Source organism: Podarcis bocagei (genome assembly GCF_964188305.1).
Source record: "Podarcis bocagei genome assembly, chromosome: 2".
In the NCBI taxonomy this organism is placed as follows: domain Eukaryota; kingdom Metazoa; phylum Chordata; class Lepidosauria; order Squamata; family Lacertidae; genus Podarcis; species Podarcis bocagei.
The window spans coordinates 79766816-79793057 of NC_138126.1; the positions used below are offsets into that span (position 1 = coordinate 79766816).

Genomic DNA, 26242 nt, shown 5'->3' on the forward strand with positions numbered 1-26242 from the left:
CTCGGCTAAATTAAGGCAAATCGTTCTTTTAAACAGAAAACCCCCTCCTCTATGTTTTTTTAATAGCACAGCTATAAACGATAATTAGAAAGGGCTGCGGAGGAGGCTGGTAAAGTAGGGGGTGGCGGCGAAGAGATAAGAGACATCGATTCGGGTACCTTAATCCGGTTTCTTTCAGATTCCATACTTTGCCCTGAGAAAACAGCGTGTTTTGTTTGGTTAGGCCTTCCCCCTGATCATTCCCCTGTCTCTTCACATCAAGACTCCTGTATCGAACAGCTGCAGGGCAGGCAAAAAAATGCTACAGGTGAAGTTTCCTCCATCATTGCATCCCCATGAACCCAACTGCTCTGGACTAAGTGGGTTGCAACTCTGGACCCCAAAGATGCTTCCAAATGATTGTTTACTAGAGGATTGGTGCTCCTCTTGCACCTACGTTTCTGTGGCATCTAGACAACATCGTTGGCATTAAAATGCCAGCCTTCCCCCCCTCCATTTAATTCACATTCACCCTTTCCAGTGGAAAATCCAGTTTCTTACTGTTGTCGTGGCCAATGACCCATTTGCGAATTAAGCCCCCATCAGGAAGCACCGTGGGAGATGGAACCAGGTTCATATCTTGCCTCTGCCATGAACTCAGTCGAGGTGTAATCATATGTATAACCTGGTGAGCATCTAAGTGGTTTACCTCTCAGTATAGGATTGCTCTGTTTGTGGCCTTAAGCAAATCACTTCCTCTCAGCCTGAGTTCTCCACCTGCTGTATGGGCATTCTAACTGACCTTACAGGGCTATTGCAAAAACATAAATATAAATAACAGCACAACCCTAACCATGTCTACTCAGAAGCAAATGGAATGGAATTCCACTAGGCCTGCTTCCAAATAAGTGGCCTAGTAGCCTCAGTGAATGTGTGTGAAGTGCTTTGAACAGTCTAGGACTACATTCCAGTGCATCTGAGGCCACATTTACCTGGGAGTAAGCCACAGGGTATTCAATAAGACTTACTCTGAACAGACATGGTTAGGATTGTGATGTTAAGTCTCAGTGCACTTAGTAGAACTTACTTCTGCATAAACCTACGGAGGCCTGTCTAAAAATGCTGCATACGTGCCACGTATTATTATGGAAAATCAAGAGTCAGAAGGGATGCCTAGTTAATCCCTCTGTAGCATCAAGATTCTCCAGACATTAATTCTGATAGATGCTGACCTGGTCGCTTTTTAAAGCTTCTTCTTAAAATAAAATAAAACAACCCCAGCCTTTCCATGGGGATTGTTGTTCTATAATCCAAGACGCCTTTGTTTATGTTTCTCCCTTTTAAAAGCAGAGCTTTCCTTCATTCTCAAAAGTTCAGACTGTTATAGAACAAAGAAATGCTCCTTTGTAAAAAAATTCACCACTTCACGGCAGTCATGAGGGATGCAGTATTTGGAACAAGAGGACCTATAAAATGCATCTTTACCTCAGAAAGCTAAAATAAGGCAGACCAGTTAATTCAATTTGTCTCTCATCCTGTGAAGAAAGAGTAATAAATTTCCTCAGCTCAGCTAGTCACCGGTTGGGAATGCAAAAACACACTCTCTAATCAAGGAGAAGGATTTCCGGCAACAGTCACAAACAACTTGGGTGTATAAAAGCATCAACACATCTGGGCTTTCTGGATCGAGTTGTCTCTATCTTGGGCAAGTAGTAGCTTGACATTACCTCCTTTCCACAATTCCTCAGCTACCAAGTCAATTTCAAGCTGGCAGAGGTCAGATATCCAGTGCAAGTTCTGATGGACAGCCTGGGCTAGCTTTTGCCTTTGCTCAGCACAGTTGTACCTGTGCATTTTAAAAGTGATCTTCTTCCTTAATAATATAGTCCTTGACATTTTCTCAAACGACCTGGTCCTTCACTTTGACCCGAGCAGCAATCATGTATGCACTTATTTAAGACCAAGTCCTATCAAAGTGAGTGCAGCAATGAGCAGCAAGAGGCCAGCTCTGTCACCACTTTGAAGGGAATCAAAAAATTATCTTACTCTATCCGGAGAATTGCTACTTACTAAGTTACTTACTAATGGTGTAAACAATGAGTAACTTTACCAAAGCCAGGTATAAATGAAAAAGCCAAAATCCCAGTATTGATAGTCTGTATTCAGTAATGGAACATTACAACCCCACACATGTCTACTTAGAAGTAAGTTCAATGGGTTCTTACTCCCAGTGAGTATAGGATTGCAGCCTAAATGAAGAGAGGGTCCATAAGATTTGCCTGTTTTATTTGAATTATAGCAACACAAGTTTGTTTGCGGATTTGGCCTTCGTTCAGCCTTAAATTTCTGAAGAACTGAAAAACGAGACACAAATGATAACAGTTTCTTTGGCTTCAAGTGTTTTAAAATAAATAACTCCAAGCACGGACAAACCCACACACAATTAAACAAGGTTTTTTAATTTAATTCTAAATAAAAGAGATAAGAAATAATAAATCTTCAATAAAATATATAAAATTGTACAAGGCATCCCTTTCAAAGGGATTTTAATATGCTGGGGATGAAAGGGTAGAACTGAGCTAATGGATAAGATTCACAACACAGCTTGTAGCGGGTCAAAAACAAAACAAAACTCCAAAACAAATTGTGTGGCCCTTTTTCTTTTATAAACATGCCAAAAATACATCTTTGAGAAGTCCTGTCTTCAACAGTCGGCATCCTCTATAGACACTTTACCATGAAGTTTAGCAATAGTAATAATAAAATAATTAGAATAATAAAAATGGGTTATTATAGTACCAAGCACACTAAACAGAACTCTTCCAGCCTGAAAAAAATATTAAAAGCCTGGGAAGGTGAGTCCTGCATTTAGAGTCAGTGGCACTATGTAGTTCCCATAGGTTTGTTTGTTTGTCTGGATCTATGGGTGTTTCAAGAAACATTTAAGCACAAATTCATTTCTATAAGCTAATAATGGTTAAAACACAGAATATTGCAATAAAAACAAAACAACTTTGCAACACGGTTTTGATAGTCTCTCTGCACATGAATGCAGACATGTACACACACACACATGCACACACACACACACTTCTGAAAAGCAACACCTCTTTTCTTCATACCTCTGTTTTGTGTCCCCTCCTGATATCGTTCCAAAAGTCAAGTACTTGACTGTAAGTGGCAATTCTGAAGCAAACCAGGGGACAACGGGATCAGGACAGAACTCTTCTCAAGCTCTCGGCCTGCCTTCTTGGCCACTGCATACATACAAACCCCTTATTTGATGTCTTATAAGCAAGAATAAACTGCAAACTAAGGATGAATAAAATTATCATTGGCATTAATCCTTTGCATAGTAGGTCCCTTTATCTGGATCAATCCCATCTATTCCAACGGAACTACTCTAGGTCAAATATTTGCAGACTGCCTTGCTGGATGGCCCAGCATTCTGCATTCAGAGTACTCCAACTGCCTACACGTCCATTTAAGGCCTAGACTGCAACAGAGAACCCAGCCGGAAATGCAGAAACTAACTCCTTGCCTCTACTTGAAAGTCTGCTTTTATTTCCAAAGTTGGTCTTAGAAATAAAATCCATGTTTATATCTAAATTTCCCCCACCAAGTCAAACAACACATGGGAACGTACCTACAGCCACATTTAAACGCGGAGTAAGCGCCGCTGAACAGGGTGGGACTTACTTCTGAGTAAACATGCATAGGATCAAGCTGCAGCTTTCTCGCCTTAAAGAATGAACTGCTCCTATTTTAAAAAACAAAACATGGTTTGACACCCCACTGCAAACATCGCGGGGAAACAGAAATGCTGCAAAAATGCATGATTTAAGTATTGATTCCTTTCCCGCCCCCATGTGCAGTATATAAACAAACTATATTACTTTAAGCATGTATGTTTTAAAAAAACCCAACCCTTCTCTTTCAGGATCAGATTCTATGTGTTGAGATCACACCTGGCTGGTTCCCCAGCCTGCAGAATACAGGCTCTGCTTTTTGTTTCAAACTCCTATAAACTTGATAAGGCACATACAAACATGCAGAAAAATGACCAGTAATTGGCTTTTGTACTGCACTCTTGAACTGGGCAAGATCCACCAGAAAGTCTCTGATTGCGCCGCTGCTTTGCTTTCTGATCTTCTTACGATAAATGGTACATGCTATATCCGACGGGAGTAGCATAGAGTCCTACAGGTGGGATGGGAAGCACAGGTCTGTGAAAGGGATAAGATGCTCCATAGAGTGAGGCCGCCTGGAGAGGGGAGTTGATGGGGAAAGGAAGGCTAAAGCCAGATGGCAACATGGGCTTCGCTGCCATTTTCAACTTCTCCAGCTCTGCTTCCTGCAGTCTCTTTGCCTTGGCCCTCCGGTTTTGGAACCAGATTTTGACCTGGGTCTCTGTGAGGTTCAGCGAGCTTGAAAATTCAGCCCTTTCGGCAATGGAGAGGTATTGCTTCTGGCGGAATTTGCGCTCCAAAGCCAACAGCTGGGAGGTGGTGAAAGGTGTCCGGGGCTTCCGGTTGGTCTTGTGCTTCCTCAGCGTACAGGCTGTGGGACTCAGGTGTCCTGGAAAGGAAAACAAAGATCAGTTACCAAAGCTGGGAGCGGGGGGGGGGAGTGGATGATCACTGCCAAATGTTGCAAAAGCAGCTTCTTCTCTCCTTTTTAGAGTATGGTAAAAGGTAAAGGGACCCCTGACCATTAGGTCCAGTCGTGGCTGACTCTGGGGTTGCGGCACTCATCTTGCTTTCTTGGCCAAGGGACCCGGCGTACAGTTTCCGGGTCATGTGGCCAGCATGACCAAGCCGCTTCTGGCGAACCAGAGCAGCGCACGGAAATGCCGTTTACCTTCCCGCCGGAGCAGTACCTATTCATCTGCTTGCACTTTGACATGCTTTCGAACTGCTAGGTTGGCAGGAGCAGGGACCGAAGAACAGGAGCTCACCCTGTTGCGGGGATTCGAACCGCCGACCTTCTGATCGGCAAGTCCTAGGCTCTGTGGTTTAACCCACAGCGCCACCCACATCCCTTCAGCGTACGAATGGGGTATAAATTATAACAGCAGTACAATCCTAGCCATGTCTACTCAGAGGCAAGTCCTGTTTAAATCAATGGCTCTGACTCTTACGTATGTGGAGTGAGGGCCACATGCTAATAGTTTAAAAAAATTATGATGACGATGGTAACAAGCAGAATAGTCCATTACTGGCTGCACAAAGGCAACCAGGCCCAATTGTACCTCCCACCCCCCAGACATCAAAACACTAAGATAAGACTGTTGGCTTAAGAAGAACGCATGAGATTATGTTTATGGGAGGGCAAATATGAAAGAAAGCAGAACACAGGAAATTCTGACACACCAAGAAGGACCCCTTTTTAAAAATGGAAAATGGGAATGATACGTTAAACTTTAAAAGGGATAGCCTATATTTCTGCTTATTATGTGGATGTTTGCAATCTGGCTGTAGCAGACACATGTTGTTCTGTGAAACTACTGCGCCCCCTATTTTAAAAATCTGATGCGGGATCAAAGCAATGATCCATCTATTACATTTCTTTGTATGCTTTAAATCAGACATGTCCAACTTTCAAGAGACTGATCTACTCCCACTATAAAAAAAAAAAAACCTGACAGTGATCTACTCATTGGATTGACCAAAGTTGAGCTTTTTGGGAGAAATCCAAGCTTTTTTGGGGGGAAGGGGTCCCACGATCTGCTGCAGGCACCCCAAGATCTACCAGTAGATCACAATCTACCTGTTGGCCACCCCTGCTTTATTTCATCTACGCAATATATCCTAGTTCAGGTTTTTTAAGGTTTTTTTATGGGGGTTCTTTTTTTCTTCCTTGTTTGAAACCTTCAGAAGCTCAGCTAATGTAATGAAGACAGCACACAGGGATCCCCCCTGCCCCCAAAATATAGTAGCCTGTTTGGAAACTATCCTAGCTATTTTGCACATCACCTAGCAGCAGATTTGGGTCTGCTATCAGGAATACACTTGACAGGAAGCCACACCTGATTGCAGGTGCCTGAGGAGTCTGCATGTACAATATATCTATTTGTTACATTCACATCTTACGTTTTAAATTGTATGCTTAAAACATCTTGGGTGTACAGATAGAAAACAGAATAGAATACCCCACACTCAGTGAGGATCTTAGAATCCACCAAGCAAATTTTACACATATTTTAAAAGCATTATTGCATGCTCTGCTATGCTCTACTCCTTGCACCAGTAGGAATCCAATGGGTATTTGTTTCTGTAAGGCAAGGGTGGGCAAAATGTAGATCAGGATTTACTGAGAGATCTCTGGGCAATTTCCAGTAGGTGGTTAAGGGTTCCCAAAAACCAATTATTTAGTAATAGCAACAGCCACTTTACCCATCTGCTGAAATAAGAAAACTAAAGAGGAGTAGACTTTGCGTGAAAGGACTGTAAGCTCTGTTCTTGTACTGAAAACAAATCCCTGAGCCCAGATTGTTCTTTAATTCTAACTGTATGTCCTTAGCACTTGGTTCTGGCTGGCAGATCTAGTGAAAAACAAAGGAGATCCGATAAGCTCACGTCTGCTGTAAGGGATACAGAGATTTCAGGTGAGCAGATGGAGGACTGTGAAGGTACACTGACAAGTCTCATATCCTTAACAACAGTCAACATGGCAACAGTGTTGGCTCCAGTGTTCCCGAATGCTATAGGATGTGATTACAGTAATGTTACAGCCCACCTGCATCCCCATATCACTGTCCAGGCCTTTGCAGAACCTTATGGAGAGCTTTAACGAAAAATCTACTGCAAAGATACCATCTTACTGAAACAAGACTGTTGCCAAAACAGCTGGTCATCCTTCTTTTGTGCAATAATGCCCTCTATGTATGGTATCCTAGCGGAGAGTCCTACAAACAGTCTAGGGCATCTGAAAACCTCTGGTCAGAAAATCAGGTGCATAATATGCTCCAATGTGCTCATCTTAGTAAGATCTGGAGAAGCAAGAACTTCTAGGGGCCCTTACTGAAGTGGGAAGTAGAACGTGTTACTAAAGGAAAGAGTTAGTAGTTGGCTGTGGGTTTTTTGATTTTTAAAGTTTCATAAAGGATAGAAATAAATGCATCCCCGGCCACTAGTTGTTATGATTTATCCAGCATGAATTACGTATTTTATCAGAAAGTTTAGCTGAAGCTTTGCCTGAGGACACGGGAGTCCGACAGGGTTCCCCCCCCCACACACTGTGACTGCACTAATTGCCAAGCCTTTCATTGAAATCAGTGGTAGACTTGTGATCTGGGAGCAAAGTCTTGACTGCTCTCCCCACCATCACCATTTTAGATCTCTGTATTCTAAGCCAGCAACAAAAAATGTAAAAGGAAGTCAACACACTGATTCAACATGTACTTTTTATGACATATGCATATATGTGTGTGTGTGCAAACATCTGTAGCTAATACAGGCAGTGGAATTTGTTTCATATCTTGTTCCATTACACCCCAAAGCCTGTAATAGTAATAGTCCCGACTCTTTTTAAAGCATAATTTACATTTCAGTAGCAGGACTTTCAGGGCTCAGCAAGGCTATGAGAAAAGCAAGGGAAATGCATAAATAGGAATTGCCAGCATCAGGATCCTAAGACTGTATTCGACATGAAATTAACCTATACTGTTATTGGGACTTGCAAGCACTTGTGATAAACATCACAATCTTAAAGAGACCACTTGAAAATTTACAGTATAATTCTATGTCTGTTCACTAAGCACTTTCCAATGGGACTTACTCTTGAATAAGCTTGTTTAGGATTGCAGCCTCAGAATTTCAGAATAGTTTTGAGGGAAATATTGGTTTAAGAGGCGAACGCTGTCTAGAATAGAATTAAACCTAAGATTGTTTAAATAGCTGGCACATTTCAGAATAAATGGTACTATTGTCACAGTAAGGATTTGGAAGAGATGTTTTGCTTCTGATTTTTTCTTTTTTGGTCTTTTTAAAGGAGGTGATTTTTTTTAGGGGGTGAAAAATACAGTAAACTTGGATATGCATTTATGTGTCAGGAAGCCCCATTTAAATCAATGGGGTTGATTTCTAAGTGTGTGCATGCATGCAGAGAATGGGTAGTGAGAGTAACTTCACTCACAGCTTTATCCCATGCTTATGTTAGGATTGTGCTGTAAATTAAGTTTTACCCATATGCCCAAAGATAAGTGATTTGTAGCATGGCATTTAGGAATGACATTCATCATTTACATAATGCAACAAGTGGGTTGTTATTGGAACATATTAAGAGAAGCATTCAGTCTTTCCCAAGCCCACACTAATTAAAGCACATGTTGATTTGCTAATAACTGTCACACATATTTGTGGCTGAACAAAGATCATAATTAGAAGGCTTATTTCTATAGGCACAACTAGATATTGCTCAGGAAAACAATACGCTCTCCTGAAGTTCAGGAATTGCTTTTTTGCAAACCGCATAATCTCTTTAAGGCGCCATGAGAACAAGTCTCCCAGGAGAATTATTCAGTAATACAGGAGCACGGAGTTTCATGGAAGCGTATCCCCAAATTTGTGTGTATAGGAATGCAGCTTTAATAAAGGAGGTTCTGTTAGGCTTGTATCCTTGGATCTAGATGTGAAGAAGGGCAGATTAAATGCCATTTGTTTTAAGTGGTAATAGGGAAAGCGCAACTTTTCAGTATGAGAATATTTGGGAAAATACTTTTCCAGATAATGGGTGCTCTTAACTTTTGCTTTTAACAGGAACTTTCAAAATACAGTATTACAGCTGCTGCGTCAAGGGGGAGATGCCTATACTAAAATCAATGTAATTAAAAAAAATGATCTCCTAACTATGCATACTGTCTGTACACCTAGAAAACCTTAATCCATTTCTCCTTTATTTCTGATGAATTTCCCCACTTTTCCTTGTCATGTGGTGCAACAGTTTCAAAGATATTGAGAATCTACAATGTTAACTTTACTATCAGCATACCTCTATACATTTATACTGGAATATATCATATTTTGTACTATAATATCTTATTTGTGCATTTTTTTTAAAACCCACCATTCCTATATCCTCTCCTTTTACTATTTTCTTGAAGTGACTTTCATTTTATTTTATTATCCAGGAAATATAAACTCTCACTAGATAACTCCTATTTTTTATGTGGAAAATAAACGAGTTTTGGAGTCAACCAGACCTGAGACACTATCTAGAGCAATTTAGTAATTTTTTAATAGACGCTGAAGAATGGCAGTTCCACTATTCAGAAAGCTCCTCTGGGATTTTTTTCACTCCCTCAACTTTTCTTCAGTTGGAAACGCATTCCATTAAAAGTTCCACTGAAATCAGATGAACTATAACTTTTAAGTGAAATTGTCTTAAGATGGGAGTTAGATTCTTTTGATGAGTGCTCTCTTAACCCAAGTTGGCTTCATGTCCTGAAACCCAAAGGCAGGCAAAAGCACCACAGACATGAAATAATTCTGTGGAAAGCTATAAACAAATACACTGAAATTCCAGTGGATACTTAAATATGCTTCGTTTTGTTAAAACAAACCCACACTCACAAAACCCTTTGCCAGTTATTTGTATTTAGAATTACAAACAGTTTCTGATTGCTTAGGGAAACTGGGAAGAAGTCTGTGCCTGCAATCCTAATGCTACTTAACTGGGGATAAACTCCATAATAGCAAGTCCTGCTGAATTCAGAGTGGACATGGTTAGGCTTGCACTAACAATAATGATGCTATTCAGATTTAGAATAAACCACAATTTTCTGGCCTTGGGGTGGCCGTGGTCAGTGTGTAATCCTATGCCAGTTTACTTGGGAGTTAAGTCTCACTTAACTCGATGAGAATGACCTCTGAGCAAAGGTGTGCAGGATGAGGCAACAAGGCAAGGGAACGCAGAAAAGAAAAAGCTAGGCCTTGATTGCCTTTGGGGGTCTTTTACCAAATGCAAGCGGAGAAAAATCGGTATAGAAACAGAGATGATGAGAACAACTCTTCCTTGCCACCCATTTCCCACCATCTGGGGAGGGGGGAAATATAGCAACTTGTACTCTGATTCAGCTTAGCTGGAAGTAAACTGCATTAAAAGAAAGTGTGTGGTGGAAGCTATCAACACATTTGTTCTGGTACAAGTTTTTCGTGTGACAGATCCCACTTTGTGGTGGATGAAATGAACTCTGGCCTATGAAAGCAAATGCCACAACAGACATTTAAGGTTCCATCAGGTTCTTTGTTCATATTTCTATTAGTGGAATTTATTTCCAATTAAGCAGAGTATCAATTTACTATTTTTCTGCTGCATACAAAATGTTTTCTGAGAGAGGAACAGCTTCTGGGGGGAAATATAGGCATTACTATCGCCACAGTTGCCCCTTTAACATTAAAAGAAACACAGTACCTTCCATTATCAACACCACCACCCCAATATCCAAAGAATGAGATGAAGCAGAGGTGGGCTGCGATAAGGACAGATGTGTGCATGCACTTGCACAACAGTATCAAGAACTCTGTTATGAGCATAAAGAGAAAATCGTAGAAAATGAAATAAAGATGGATCAAAGGCATTAAGAAAAGCCATGGTTGGGCGCGAGGGAGGAAGCCACACTTTTCAGACTCCAAACAGATTTCAGAATGTTTGCAGCAAGACTGACAAACAGAATAAGAGATCAAGATGAAAAAATATTTAAGGGAGATTGGAAATGTTTTGTTGACTGTATTTGGAAAATCACTGTAAGCATATTAAAAAGGTACACTAGCAGAGTAAATTCAGCAGTAACCATTATTGAGATATAAAATTGAGAAAAAGAAAATATAGGGATTAATTAGAATATGTAATGGAAAAGAAAATAAGTGAACCATGGAAAGGATGGCAAAAAGTCAAAACTAAATGTGTAATTGGTATATGGGTTACTATCAACTGTTTTAAGGGTGAAAATTATAAATAAAATATTAATAATAAAAAACAGGTTTCAGAACATTGGGAAACTGTCCAGAAATCTGTCCCAGGAAACCAGTGCTCCAAAACAATGTGGTTTGCATAAACCTTCTTAAGCGAAGAGACCTTTGAAAGCCAAAGCGATGGGCGATGCTGTCACGGAGCGCATTTCCTCACAGACTGGAAACTGCCGTCCAGGTTCAATGGAGCTGGCAGTTCTCGACTAGTGAGGAAGAAACAAGAAGGTTGATCTTTCCCGCTTCTATCTTCCCCATTTATTCTGTCCCTGGGCTAAGTTTGGAGGCCCTACATGGGCTCCATTGAGAGAGGCGCGCAGTTAAGGGTAAAGAGAGAAAGCCCGAGGTGCGCGGAGGAGCCGGAGGCTGCCTGCTCCGGCTGCTGCAGGTGCACCAGGAAAGGCAACCGAGGGAGATTATAAGAAACCACCGTCGATTCCCCGCCTTGCCAGGTTTTTGCCTACCGAGAAGACAGCGTGGGGTGTGTGTGTGAACTACTGCAAAAATTAAAATGACTGAACTAGGCGAGAGTCACTGAAAAGGCGTCGCGGCAGAAAGGAGAGATTCGACTGCGATCCATCATCCTGGGGGATGGGGGGAAACAGCCTAGACGCGGTAGCGCAAGACCATCTCCCTCTTGCCAACGGCAGCTGGAAGGAGGCATGACTAATGCGGCGAGGAGAGGGTCGCTGGCGCTGGAACAGCCGGCTCTCGAGGCGTCTCGGCCGCCGGAGGTTTTTTTGGACAGTTCCGGGCGGGTCCAGCCTAAAGAAGATCGCGGCGGGAGCGCGCGGAATTCTTTGGTCATTCTTCTGTTCCTTACTGTACATGCAAACCAAATGAAGGCTTGGCCGCAAAAGCTGGCTATGGGGTTGAAAGGGCTCCCTCCTTGTTTCCTGGAATCGTGCTTTCTGCTTCGCCCTGCAAAAGCGCCTTTCTCGAGAGTCTAGGTTGAGGGATCCGGCGCAGCGCCTCGCTCCCCTCCTGCTGCCCCAAAAGTTCGGCTATGGCGGGAGCTCAGACTGCGGCGAAGCGGCTGGTCCCTCGACGGCCGGAGAAAGAGTCCTGCTAACTATTTCCTCCCCTCTACCCACACCCCCTCCATCCCACACCCCCCGAGGGATGTTTTCCCTCGCAACCCTCCCGACCCCGAGACTCACTTGGGGGAGGGGAGTATCTGCCGGCCTCCGGGATCCACGACGAGCCGTCCTCGGAGTTCTCGGATTTAACCGACGACGTCTCGAAGGTTTTTGTAAGCCCCCCGGGGCTGGCCGCTTCCCTGGCGCCGTGACCCGGCAAGAGCAGGTTCCTGGAAGTGCCCAAGCCCGCCCCGTCGAGGCCGCCGCCGCCGCCCGTCTCGCGAGGGGGCTTCTTGTCGGACATCAGCGCCTCGACGCTGAAAGGCAAGCTGGACACCTTGACGGGGCGCCGCTCCTCGGGCCCGGCGGCGGCGGGGCCCTCCTCGTCGGACGAGAACACCTCCTTCGCCTTCGACGGAGAAGACATCGCGGCGCAGCTTCGCGACGATCTCCGCCTCGAGAGCTGCTGCTGCTGCCGCCCGGCGTTCCCTTCGGCTGCTGCTGCTGTCGCTGCTGCTGCTGCTCCTCGGTCTCCCGACCCCTCGATCTCTCGCGCTCGCTCCCGGACGCACTAGCTCGGCTCGCCGCAGACCCGAATCAGCCGAGCAACTTTTTTTTCCTCCCCTTTTTTGGGAGACTTCTGGCCGTTTCCTCCTCTGGGAAGTTGAGTAAACGCGGCTCGGCCAATGGGAGGCGCCTCCCGGCCGTGACGTCACGCGCTGACTCACGCCATTGGCTCCGGACGGGTCGGAGCGGAGGAGGTTTTTTTTCCCTCCCCTCCCCCGCACTCTGCCTTCCTTTTAAATAAATTAGAAGTTAATGACACGGGCAGCGAGCGGAGCTGTGTGATTAGGGAGCTTTCCAGCGCTGTAACTTTGCCAAAACAGGAAAGTCAGCGGAGTAATTAGGGCCGATGATACGAAGAGGAAGCTCGGAGAGGGCAGATCCCACCCCCATCCTGCTCGCTCGCTCGCTCTCTGGAAAACTCCTGCCTTCCCGAAAGCGAAATCTGCCGGCCAGCAAGAGTCCTGGCCGGTGAGCCCTGGCAACCCAACGCTCAAGAGCGCACCGAGGCCCTGCCAAGGTCATCGACTTATTATTATAATACTCAGATTCTCCCGAAATAAAATACCAATGAATGCCCCCCGCGGGCCATCTTGCCTGTTCCAGGGGCGCCAGCGTGGCGCGTTCAGGCAGCGATCGCCCACAGCCCATAAGGGGGCCCATCACCACCACCAATAAGATCTTCCTCCCAAGAAGGGGCATCGGGGGGCAGGGGGTGTCTTGTAGGGACCCCAGGAAGGGTGGCAGCGAAGCGATGGCACGTTTCACTTCCAGGTTACAGAGGGGCGGCTGGGTGGGTGAAATGGACGTAGTGGTCAAGGTTCTGTGCGCGCCTTTATCGGTAAGGGAAGCGGCCTCCTTTCCAAGTGCCCCTCCAGAACATTGCAAATCATACTGGAGAATAAACACGGGCGCAAGGAAGGTGCGCTTCCAAATTCCGAAGGGGACAGATGGCTTTTTATTTTGGGGAGTTGGAGACCCAGCATTATTTTCCAGACAGGGCCTTTCAGATCTCTACGACCAGTGCTTTGAACGCGGTAAACGGATAGTCCAGACCAGCTGAGTGAACCGGAGGGGAAGGGGTGGGGCAGGAGCATCAAAAGGCAGACCATTTGGGATTTAATCCGCTCCAATAAACTCCTCTGCACAACATCTCTAGACAGTCCTTTGGATGGATCGTATTAGCAGTAAGGGAGGACTCCTTTACTGCTTACTAACCTCTCCCTGCAGCTGTAAGTAGTCTATTATAAGAGAACAAATTAAATGCATTGGAGAGGGACCGATAAGTCCTCCCCCCGCCGCCAATGATTAAGTTAGTAATGTAAATTGCAGGCGCCTAACCCTTGATGACAAACAGATGCATCTTTAATAAGCCGGGAGCCTGACTCTGCACTCCTTCATCGGCCAGCGCATCAAACAGCCTCCAGGATGCCCGCGTATGTCCTCGTCCCACTTTTCGACTTCATCCCATTTAAGCCAACGAGGTGTGTTAATTTTAAAGTGACATTTCAATTGCCAGCCCGAGAAAAGCAAATCATTTTTTTTTTGCATCGTAATTAATTTAATGTCGTAATGATAGCAGCTTAATTATCCGTTGGTAACTATTGTTGGTTATTAAAACGTGGAGGGGTGTGTGTGTGGGAACAGAAGTGTCAGACAGGCAGGATTACAGCTCGGCTGCTCGAGCGATCGAGAGTCCCAGGTAGCGTTGAGGAGGAATCTGATGGAGGAAAATCTATTCTCTAATTCTCTTCCCTCATCTTCTGCAATATTTACAACGACAATAAATCCCATTTACTTGCAATAACGTTTCTTTTCGAGTTCCGCGTGGTTTGTTGGGGGGGGGCGTGTACGTAAAACGAATGTAAGGCTGAAGTCTTCCCGTGTTCTTCACCTCCGGGGAGGAGAAACCGTGAAAAATACACAACTATTAACTCTTGATAGGCTTAACATCAAAACCCCCTGACTTTATTGTCGTTTGTTTCTGCATCGCTGATGCTAGGAAAAGTTTATTCTAATTGTTCTTAAATGTTGTTGCTCTTTCCACGCTTGGAAGTGCAGGGTGAACTGAAGGATGGGGGGTGGGGACGGGGACGGAGGAGCTTTTCTTGCCTACCCCACCACTTTGTGTCCATCAGTCCATCACTTCCATTGGGACAGGCGGACGCTGTACATCATCTTCTCTAAAATCTGCTTTTAGCTCTCATTATTTTCCCGGCGTGATCGTTAATATTTCATCTTAAAAATGATAGTTAGGTACCTTCAGCCAGGTACCAAGGATTACTGCTTCCGCCTTCATGAAAGGGGCTCTCCCGTCGAGGACTGCCGGAAGCTTTTAAGTGATCATGTACGTGCATCTGCTGGGGGTACGAGAGACAGTCGCTCTGCTTTGAAAACCTAATCAATTCCTGCCACCTCCACTCTATTCCCAGTCGCTTCTAAAGGCGAAAGGAACGTTAGGGTGCAGCCTGCTTTCCAGTGAGACCATAGTGAGACCAAAGCTGTCAGCGTTTCCCCTTTTTAAAGGGAAAGTCCCTTATTCCGAATAGGATTCCTCGCAAGAAAAGGGGAAAGGTGACAGCTATGCATGGTAATGTTGTAGCCATTGATTTGCAAGGTTCTGTGCTGCCCCTTTCGAATTACTGAAGGGCCGTACACGCGAAGGCACATCGACTTCCAGGGTCAAGAAGAAACGCGTGAAATACCGTAATCGTACGTGTTCTTATTTTGGCGCGCATCTCACTGAACACAGTGGTACTTAATTCGAAGTAAACGTGCAGTAAAGAGAAACCTCCCCTCATATGCAACCTGGAATTCGGAACCTCTGCACGCCTGCCCTTTATATTTAGTTCGAGTGGAATTTATTTTCGCATTTGCAAGCCTAGGTCAGCGACTTTTGAATTCTCTTTTCCTCCTACTGTATTTTGGCGTTTGCACGTTTGTGAGTTGTTTACTTTTTATTTATTTTTAGTGCCCCTCAAATAAGTACCTGCATCCAGTTCTGCAGCTCTCTCCTGCACGCACACCCAATCTTTCAAATGCCATTGACTTGAAGCCTATTTTAGGATAGGTGGGTAATGGGACCCACAAAGGCACCATGATTCGGATTCCTCCATGTAAACGGCAGAACTTTAATTATTTGGGAAGATGCTGTATACTGTCGTCTTCTTCCTTCTGTATTCAGGTCCACATTTAGTCTGTCAAGTTGCAAAATGTGCAGAAAGTGAAGGGGGCGGAGAGCGAGAGAGACGGAAAACAACTCATTGTCTGGTCAACTTGTTAAAACGCCTGCCTTTGCTCTTGTGCTGGGTACCCCCGGATTCTCCTCCCCTTAATGACAGGTAAATGAGAATTGATGAAAATCAGGAAACAATGTATGTAAACAGGGAACAATGAAGCGCAAGGACCGATCGGCCGAAGGGCTATAGATAATTACACCGAATAAATGCAACGTTTTTACCCGGGAAGAATAGAGGCAGGCTTGGGGTTAGGGCACGGTGACCTGGTTTACAGAACTGGGCACGCTGGCTGCAGACGGACACGTGAATCCCCTTTTCAGCTCTAAGCAGCTCTTTCTTTCTTTCTTTCTTTCTTTCTTTCTTTCTTTCTTTCTTTCTTTCTACTCCTATTTAGCTTGTTCCCACCTCCCAGTCTTATTGAACCTAAACGTTTGATTCTGAGTTGTTTAATACTCTCTACCCTAACCCATTTCTTGAAGTACCGTATTTCGGTGGCTTGTATATGTCCCATGGGGAGAGAGATTAGTGAGAGGAGAGCCAATACAATCGGACGGAGAGAAGTGTCACCTGTCTGTAGAGTCGCCTGAACGGTCAGATCCACGCAGGCCCCACTGAGTGCAATGTACATTTCAACCAAGCTCGTGTGTCTAGCTAGGACTGCAAGGCGGACTCGTGGGAAGCCTTTCCAATGGAACTTGCTTGCTTCCCAGCCTCTCACAGTTCCACGGGTTTTAAGCCCAAAGCCTTGAGAGATCGGGCTGTTGGGATCTGTTTAAATGAAAATACATCCTTCGCACCCGGATGGCCAATGGGACATGTTTTCCTTGGAAGAGGGGTTTCCCTTTTCCCGTAGGGTGTGTTTCCTGCAACTCCAAAAGCATTACAGATCTCTGTGGCCACTAATTCTAGGGATCAATCCTGTGTTTGTTTGTCAAGTTAGCAAACCTGAAAATAGCCGGTGGCTTTTGCACTTTAGGATTAAAAGTCGCAGGCTGCAAAGCCTAGGCAGGCCTGCTTGACCTCAATAGGCCTTACTTCTAAGGAAACAAGGTCCCGGCTTGTTCTCCCTGACTTTTCTACGGGTACTCTGCCACTTTCCCACATGGAACAAAGTCTGATAAACTGGACCTAGCTCGCTCCTGAATTTAAACCTAGAATTTAAAAACTGAATTGAAAGCACAGGAAAGGTATCAGAGAACGAAAAATGACAACAACAGCCTGGATATCCTGATTTTATTTTGTTTAGAATTTAGGGAAGGAGTATGACTTAGTCGTGGCTGGGTAGCAAAGGACACCTTTCAAGAGACCGGCAATATTGCCAAGGGGCAGCAGACCAGAATCTCTGAGCACCAGTCGATGGCCTTCCAGAGATAAGAAAGATCTGTGCATCTGAGATCAAGGAGATCCCCTGGAATATTCATAACCACAAAGAACCCAGGCTATTGCACTGGTCCCCAGTGGAAAGAAAGAAAGAAAGAAAGAAAGAAAGAAAGAAAGAAAGAAAGAAAGAAAGAAAGAAAGAAACCCAGTAGATAATGATAGTGACAGAGGTTCTGAATCTTTAGGACTGCTTCCCCAATATAAAGTGCTGGTTATGACCTATAAAGCTTTAAACCGCTCAGGACCGGTGCAGCACCACAACGGCTCCCCCTCCCCATAGAAACCATCCTCGATTCTGCAACCAGCACCTGAGGCCCTTCTTCCTGCGCCTCCTCCACCTGAACTCCCAGGGTGGCAACACAAGAAGGGGCATTTTCTGCAGTGGCTCCACTTTGTGGAATGCTCTCACCTGGGAGTTTCGTCTGGCCTTTCATTATATATACTTAGGCTCTAGGGGAGAACATACCTTTTCAACCAGGCCTTGGGCTGATTAATATTCTACAGCCTTTTAAACGTTTAGTGGGATGGGGACTTTTGTTTTGTTGTTTTGTTTTAATTATTTACTTGTGTATCTCTTGTATTTTATTATGAGAACCACCCTGAGATCTTTTGATGAAGGGCGGTATATTAATATTAATATTAATAATAAATAATTACAGTATTAACCTCTGGATCGGCCTGTGCGAAAGGATCAGGCGCAAAGCTCCCCTACCCCAATGAAAGGGGACGTATTCTGTATCCCCGTTCCGATGGCAATCATTGACTCTCGTTTTAATATTGTTAGAGCGCACAGTGCGAAGACCCTTTAACAAAGGGCAGGAAAGGATCGCAGGATCACCGCAGGACCGTTCAGTGATGCGACGATCCTTCAGGTGGTTCCCTCTCGCAGAGAGAAGCCACTGCGAGGGCCAATCTGCCTTCAATATCCCACGGGCACACGGGGAATGGGTGGGTGAGGGGCTCACTTCTCTGCTCCATGACACCAGCTGGGAAATATGCGCCCTGCTCCGGAGTCTCTGCGGCTGGGAAGCCAGGAGGGGCGAGGACGAAGGGGGAGAGCGGGAGAGCGGGAGAGCGAGAGGAGGGCGGGAGAGACGCTGCAGACAAACTGAGGCTGTTTGCAGGCGCCAGCAGCGGGGAGATGAAAGAGAAACTCCTGGGGGAAGTGGCTGTGCAGTTTGACCGGCTCCAGAGAGAGCAGAAGCGGCGGCCCGTCCCAGGCAGCCCCGCCCCGCAACCCCCGGCCTTACCCCCACCCCAGGGCAGCAGCAGCAGCAGCAGCAGCAGCAACCAACCAGTCCATTTAACTTTTACCTTCCTGCGCTCTTGTACTGTACCAGAGAAGGAGGAGGAGGAGGGGGAGAGAGAGAGAGAGAGAGAGCGCATCTGTAGGCGCAGCCACCCCGTGATGACTCTATCTGGATTGACATCGGGAGGCCGGGAAGAGGGAGAACGCTGCTCTCTTGAGGATCATAATTATTCTATTGTTGTTAGGAAAAATCTTTAATAAGGAAGGAATGCCCACGCCCTGTGCTGAGGCGCATGCGGCCGACCGGCTGCCTCTGAGGCTCCCGAAGCGCTCCTGGGCCTGAATCTGGTGTAAATGGGGCGAGGGGGCGCCAGAAGGATCAAAGGCTGGAGTGGTATGGATATGTCGTTTAGGGGTAAGGGCTACGGATTGCAGTGGGGAAAGAACCCGACTAAGCAGGAGTAATGGTCCTTAAAAAACCAATTAAAAACTCCCTAGTAGAACAATATCCCTTCCACTCAAAACCCGCAACAACGCTGGTTTTTGAAAAGCATTGCCCTCTTTTCTGCAGCCACTGGACCTGTCAGGAGATGCGTCTGTTTCTAAGACCTAAATGCTTTACATGGGACTAGAAGGTGCGGGTTTTCTCGAGGTGCGATCCACCTCTATGCTAAACACGTTGCTGGGATGCCACGCTGAAATCCAGTGGGCTTTGGCTCGCTTTCCACTGAATCAGCCTTTCCCCCGTTTGAGGATCATTTCCTATTTCGTGCGTACGATTTCTTTTTAGCCAAACAGAAAGACTTGGTGGATTCAAGGTTAACTTGCAGAAACAGCCTTTCAGAACATTTCTGTTCTGAAGAATGGTGAGGTACATAATGCATGATCTGAAATGCAGAACATGCCTTATTATACCTCCCCATACCTCAGAATAGCATAATCAATACAGGGCAAAGAGTCACCAACATACGAATATGAATTCAGGCCTTTGGGATCCACACCTAGAAAACACAGGCATATCTGCAGCCAGATCCGTTCCCAAGTACTCTTGCGTATTAAAGACACATTAAAGGTCTATAGTCGTACGCGCCGGTCAGCGCGCAGAAGGAGGCAGCTGGACGGAGATGTATGTATGTATGTTTAATCACGTGTGATTCGAAACTCGGGCTGGTGCTGTCTCACTTTGAACACCGTGTGCTGGTTGCCGCAACTCAAAAGGTTTTAGCGCTACTGAAAGGACAGAAAAGGATAAGCAACATGATCGAGGGGGCTGCAACAATTCACGTATTAGAAATGGTTAGGGGCTTTTTAAATTTAGAGTGGGGAGGCGAGAAGTTGGGAGGGGCACGACAAAGGTGTATACAATGATGCATGGCACATCTCCCTAAATTTCAAAGGTTGTGAAACCGCCGCCCCCCGTCAATATTCAGTAAGAATATTGAAGACCTTAGAAACGTTATGGCAACTTGATACAAAAGGCTATATTTTGTTCCCAAAGCATGGAATGATACTAGAATGAGGGGTCATGCGATGAAGCTAAATGTGGGAGGATTCGGGACAGAGAAAAGGAAGTGTTTCTTTTGGCAGCCCATAATTATATTGTGGAATTCGCCACCAGGAGATTGGAAGGGGGCACTAAATCAAGTGCTTTAAAATGGAATCAAACAATTCCAAGGAGAATTGGGCTGCCTTGAGGCTTTTTCTACAATCAAGCGGTATATAAATTTTATGAAATACTTTAAATTAGATTATAGGCGGAATCTGCAGGGGGACCAGAGGCAGCCCCAGCTCCTGAACATTAGCTGCTGGGAATACGGACCCCCGAGTGCTCTATCTCTCAGGTCCTGTTTGCTGTGGGCTCACTGGCCGCAGGATGTTGAGCTGGGTAGCTCCGCTGGATCAGACGAATGGCCTAAGTTCTCGGGACAGCAGCGCCCCTCACATGCCCCTTTCCAAGAACCGGTAGTACCCTTTGTTTGGGATGCCTCCCCACTAAAGGGAACTGTTTTGGAAGCGCTAAATAAAGCTGTTGTAAAGCAACAGCAGTTTCAGCAGAAGCAGTAGGGTTTTTTTTAAGTCGCCCCCCCCCGGCCCCGCGTTTTCCAAGATGCCAATCTCCTTGCAAACTAAAGAAATGAAATTGACTGAGCCTCCATCTTCACAGAGTCAATGGGATCATTAGTCAGTTTCCTAAGAAGTCAGCTTCTCTCTCCGCCCCCCACTCGCGCCTCCCCGCGTTTCTAACAACAATGCGGGAGCCGGAGCCGGTGGAAAAGAGCCTTAATTATAGGTAATATCTGGAGCATTTATCTTCAGACATTGGAGGGGGGCGGGAAAGAAAAGGAATGGAAAACATCACAGCCTTCTAGGGATGGGAGCTCCTGCTTTACAAGCGCTTCTGTCTCTGAGCGCGGCTTCAAAGCCCGGCTTTCCCTCTATTCCCCCCCCCCCCCCGCCTTTCCTCTTTTGCTTCCCTTGGTTCTTGTTATGTCTATACAGTTCTAAGTTTCGAGCTGTCAGCATCTGGGCAGCGGGGAGGGAAACCGGGCCCAGCCCAGCAGGTGGGGACCGTGCCAAGGATCGCTGTGCTGCGCGCGCTGCCTTCTCAAGGCGGCGTGACGTTGCTTTTGAGGAAGACCAGGGTCCTCCCCCGTCTCCTGCTTCTGATCTAGGAAATATTAAAGGCAGAGAGTGATGTGTGTTGGAATAAGCTCCCGAACCCGGACTTGTTGCCTTTCTCTCTCTGTGTGTGTATGCGATTGCAGCAGAGGGGGAACCCGATTTTCAGTTCTTTGTCAATCCAAGCCATTCATCCCCCCCCCCCCTGTGTGTATATACATGTTTTCAGTAAGGGTGGTGGGAAAATCCCTCGCGCAGGTTTGAACTCTAACCTTTAAACGACAACTTGGAGGTTAAGAGCAGGAACCTAATCATGGTGCATCCGAAATAAATCCCAATGAGTGCTGTCTAGGAAGGATTGGAACCTCACCTGAAAAATACACTGCATTTTTGGTAAACATTTGTATGGTGGGCATTTTTGACTTATGGGAAGAAACAGACCCGTGGCTGGCAGGTGCCTCCTAAGTTTTGTTTTATTTGGTATTGATCATATATAGATGGGCGGGATGGTAAATAATAATAATAATAATAATAATAATAATAATAATAATAATAATAATAATAATATACCATCACGCCCATCTATATTATTATTATCATTATCTATAATTATATATATTCATTTTTATATTATTATTATTATTATTATTATTATTATTATTATTATTATTATTATTATTATTATTTCTACTTTCCTTCCGGTCTCACACCCAGTATGTTTACGCTTTGGGTGGACATTATTATACTGCATAGGGTTGCTTTATCAGTCTTATGTATGTCATATGCCGAAATGATTGCTGGAAAGTTGTCTTTTGCTTTTTGGTTATGTACTGTTGGAAATGGATGTGATCATTCAACAAAAGTTAAAAGGAAAAAAGAAGGGAAAATATTCTGTCCTGCTCACATTGTATTCTTCACAGAAGCTACAGCTAAGTTGTCAAGACCAGCCAACCATGTCCTTCTTCTTTCCTGCCCTCCTGCTATGGGTCAGGGTGTTGGGCAACAACTCCCAGCAGCTCTCAGCCAGCATAGGCAATAGCCGGGGATGTTGAGAGTTGCTGTACAAAAGGTATGGAGGGCACCACGTTGCCTACCGCTGCTTTGTGCATTCGACGCGCATCTGCTCATTGGCTTGTTCGTGACGAAAGTCGCAGAGGATGGAGCCCCCGACCGAGAGGGGCTTCTGAAGGACAGGAAGGACGTGTGAGCCGAAACACCTTGAAGGGCAGCCCCTCCTGCGCTCCCTCCCTTGGCGGCGCCCCTCCGGTAAAGCAAGGCGGCCAACCTGGGGTGCTTTCATTCGCCTCTGTCTCCTCTGACAACAACAATCTAGATTCCCGTTCGTGGCTGTCAACGGGCAACAATATTGGTTACATACTCGTTATGGAATTAGAGCCATCCCTCCACCTCAATGCAAATTGTCTGCGAACAAGGATTTTCTTTCTTTACAATTGCATGCAATTGTATACAATTGGGAGATCTGTTTCCATGGCGGGGGGCGGGCGGGGGAGCGAAGACTCTTCTATAGCGAGGATCGCACTGCCTTGTCTCCTTGAACTCTGAAATATACTGAGAGTCTCAGTCCATAACAAACTCAGAGGGTTTTCCACTTCTGTTGAAGATGGGGGATGCAAAAGTCGCCCACCACCGCAAAAGCTTCTGGGCTGCGCAGGAAAACGCTGGGCGGATCCTGGCACTTGTCAGCAAAGATTTAAACGGACGCGCCGATCTGCAACGCGTTGCTTGTTGGAAATCAGGAGGAAGCGTCTGAGGGACGCTGGATCTAGTGCCCCCCCGCCCCGCCCTCTCGCAACCCCCCCCCCAAGACATTGAAGAATTTGGGCTGCTTCCGTTTGCACCTGAACTTGAAAGGAATTCCCACCAAATAAGCTTCTGAGTAAACATGTAGGTGTCAGAAGCTGGTCCAGAAATTGCCCCTCATCCATCTGAATTATGTTTCAGTCTCTGCTATATAAAGCCAAAAGTGGGGCTTTCAGAGTGATCATTCCTGGTGTTACCGAGCGAGGCAGCTTGGTGGGTTCAAAGCCTCGCTTTTGTAAGCCTTTGTTATTATTAATGTTCTTATTATGCGTTCGAGATCTTGGGTGTAAAAGAAAGCCAAAGGCTTCACATTACTGCTGTAGTACGTATTTGTATGTTATTATTGTTAGAGGCATCTTATGATTATCCTTACGGAAGAGATGTGAGCGCAGCCCAAAGCGTGTTTCTCCAGGAGGAATGGCTTGCTTGCAGGCACCGTGCAGTTGCCGGCTTGCACTAGCCAGCGCCACCGAACAAGACGATGACTCTCAGCAAAAAATGCTACCACCTGGTCTCAGAACAGTGGGAACAAAGCTTTCAGGTGACACAAAGCTCTTCCTCAGAGCCAAAACAAAAATGAAAAAGCAGCACATACACGCAGCCTGCGGCTAAGGCGGATCCATTTCAAGCCTAGTTTGGGAGGGGGGGCCCGGAGGAGATGAAAGAGAACTTCGCAGTTCTGACAAGCGATGGCAAGGGGCAGTTTCCTCCTTTGGGTCCCTCCACCAATTGACTTCGGTTCGCTTCTAGAACGCTACTTTTTGTACCACGAAGATTGGTTTTGGAAAAAACCTCCCCCTCCTCTTCTTCTTCCACATTAGTGACACACCGAAAATTCTCTCTCCCTCCCCTTCACTCGACGCAATCGAGTTTTTATGAAAGGAATTGTTGCACCTGCTGTGACATAAGCTAGAATGCGCTGGTTTCTACGAATGAAGGTTGGGGGAATCAAGGAGCGACGTAATCGTTTTATTTACAAAAACAGTGACTGAACCGAGCAGGGTTAGAGAGTCAGTCTGCCAGTGGCCTCTTTTTTCAAAACGCGTTTTAAACTTTTAGAGACTTTCTCGATATTCCCGTTCCTTCCCGGCTCACCAAGAGTCCTGCGACCCCCCGTTGGCATCCTCCTCTTTTCGTTTTCTTTAAAGCGCCAAGTCAATTGCGAGAGGGGAGCGGAAGGCTGGTAAAACGTGCAAGCGCCTCAACCCCCACCTTTTCTGCGTTCTGTTCATTTCCCTTCCAGCTCGCTATACCGCATTTTTGGGGCTTATATCATTAGACACATCCTACTATTAAAATAAGTGCTCCACAAATCCCTGCCCGCTTTAAACAGGAGTATGAAGTCCATTAAGAAATAAGGGCTAAACGCGAATGAACACAAGATCATCGACTTCTTCCTTTTTATAAAGACAGTATTTTAATTATTTTTATTGCTCAAACCTTTATCATAAGGTTTAAAATGCCCGCACTCGGATACTAAATATACCTGTGTCCCAAACCTGGGGGACACCACTTCAGTACTCCGGCTGCTAGTCTCTTTTCGTTTACTCTAGAGTAACCCCTTTGATTTTTTTTCACAGCACTCTTGCGGAGCTTGTCCTGGATCCTAATCCCGCAGTTTAGGAAGAAACTGATTATTTCCAAGGACTTTATTATCAAAGCTCCATATTAAGCGTTCGCAGTGCAGACGGACATTCTGATGGTTGTGGATCGGATTCCTAGAGAAATGTGCCTCCGAGCGGCTTCAGCCTTAGGACTGTAAATACAAGAATCAGATCTCGTCCCCAGTCTAAATCAAAGCATCCTTTCTTCGCAGTTTTACCTAACGTTCGCACAGTTAATTTTGTTTAGGAAAGGAGATTTCCCAGCTGAAGTCATTGCCATTTCAGGCGAGCTTCCTGGTCGGAGGGGCGTGGCTTGCCTCAGTTTACCCATCGCTGGCAATGGATTTTTTCCCCTCTGAACCCATTTCTCCTCTCCCAAACGATGCTGCCATCCTGCGCTCGACCTCTCCAGTTTCCTCGTAGGGCTTGAACCTTTCAGAACCAAGCGGGAGCTCTTGGCTAAGGAAGAGACGCTGTCGGGGTAGGGGGTGCCGGGACGAAATGGCCTTGAAGTTGAATTCCGGTTTTAGGCAGGGCTCAGATTATTGGGAGGGGGAGACGAGGGACCGCTTAATGAAAACCACAAGCTCCGAGCTCGGCTTAGCGCTGAGAGCCCCTGAGCCCCCTCCCACAGTGGTAACAGTATCGTGGTCCCCGGTAGCCTCCTAACTAACAGGAACTCATGTCCAAAACGAAGGAGGCTGGCTCCCCCGCCCCAGCCAGCTCCCCAATTCGACCAGTGGTCTGAGGATTTGGTCACTTGGTTCACAAACAGTTGTACAGTGCTGTATAGCCCACTTTGAACTTCAGAAGACTCGTCCATATATGCCTGGGCGCCAGCTGGGCGTTGTAGTATCGGCGGCACGCCGCTTTTTCGAAGGATTCCTTCGTTTTTAGGGCTTAATCGAGACCAAGGATTTTCCTTCCATTGCAGGTGTTAATTTACCATATAGCAAAGACAGGAAGATTGTTTTTTAACGTGGTCAACTGCTACTTTATTGGTCATGGCGTACTTAAGCTTTTTATTAAAACTGTCATGGGAATAGAGGGAGCTTTTCTGAGTCAGACCATTGGCCCATCTAGGTTCGCAGTGTCGACACTGGCTGGTAGCGGCTCTTGAGGGTTGTAGTCAGACAGAGGACATTTCCAGACCTAACTGGAGACACCTGGGACCTTTTGCGGGCAAAGCAGATGATCTGCTACTGAGCCTTGGCGTGTCAGAGTTGGCCCCAGGCTCTTGCTTTTCACAACCTTTAGTTGACACCCCTACCCTCCCCCCATATAATATATATCCAACAACGAATGGCAAAATTGAATGCCCCTAATAAGAGGGTTTCTAGAAAGAGGATGGCGCAAGAAGACACAATATTTGTTGCCCTTAACGTGAAGGATCTCCCCACTCCTCTCCAGGCTCAACAAATTTACTGGGATATGGATTTCAGTGAAACTTGCTTCCAAGTATCTGTGTTTAGGGTCCTAGATTTCATAGCCTTCAAGGAAAAGTTTACTCTGCTTATTGGCTAATGGTCGTTCGCGCGTTTGAATCCCGCTGAGTCCAAGGTGACTTAGTCTGTTTCTTAGAAGAGGTCCTAGAAATTAGGAGGAGAACTGGTTTCATTGAGTCTTGAGCCCCTTTCAGAGGCAACCAAAGTTAAGAAGGCGGAAGAAAGTCAAGGCCGTGGACTTTCTCACTGGGACAGCGCTGCAACCCTATCATAGCTGTCAACGTTTTCCCTTTTTT

At 45.7% G+C, this 26242-nt stretch overlaps 1 protein-coding gene across 1 annotated transcript; it reads right to left on the reverse strand.

Annotated features, from left to right (window-relative positions):
* Window positions 1-2417: 2417 nt before the first annotated feature.
* MSX2 (msh homeobox 2) lies at window positions 2418-12467 on the reverse strand. Its single transcript, XM_081178832.1, has 2 exons — window positions 12107-12467; window positions 2418-4557 (listed from the first exon to the last, which is right to left on the reverse strand). The coding sequence occupies exons 1-2, from the start codon at window positions 12450-12452 to the stop codon at window positions 4133-4135; spliced, it is 771 nt and encodes a 256-aa protein (XP_081034958.1). The 5' UTR covers window positions 12453-12467; the 3' UTR covers window positions 2418-4132.
* Window positions 12468-26242: the final 13775 nt, after the last annotated feature.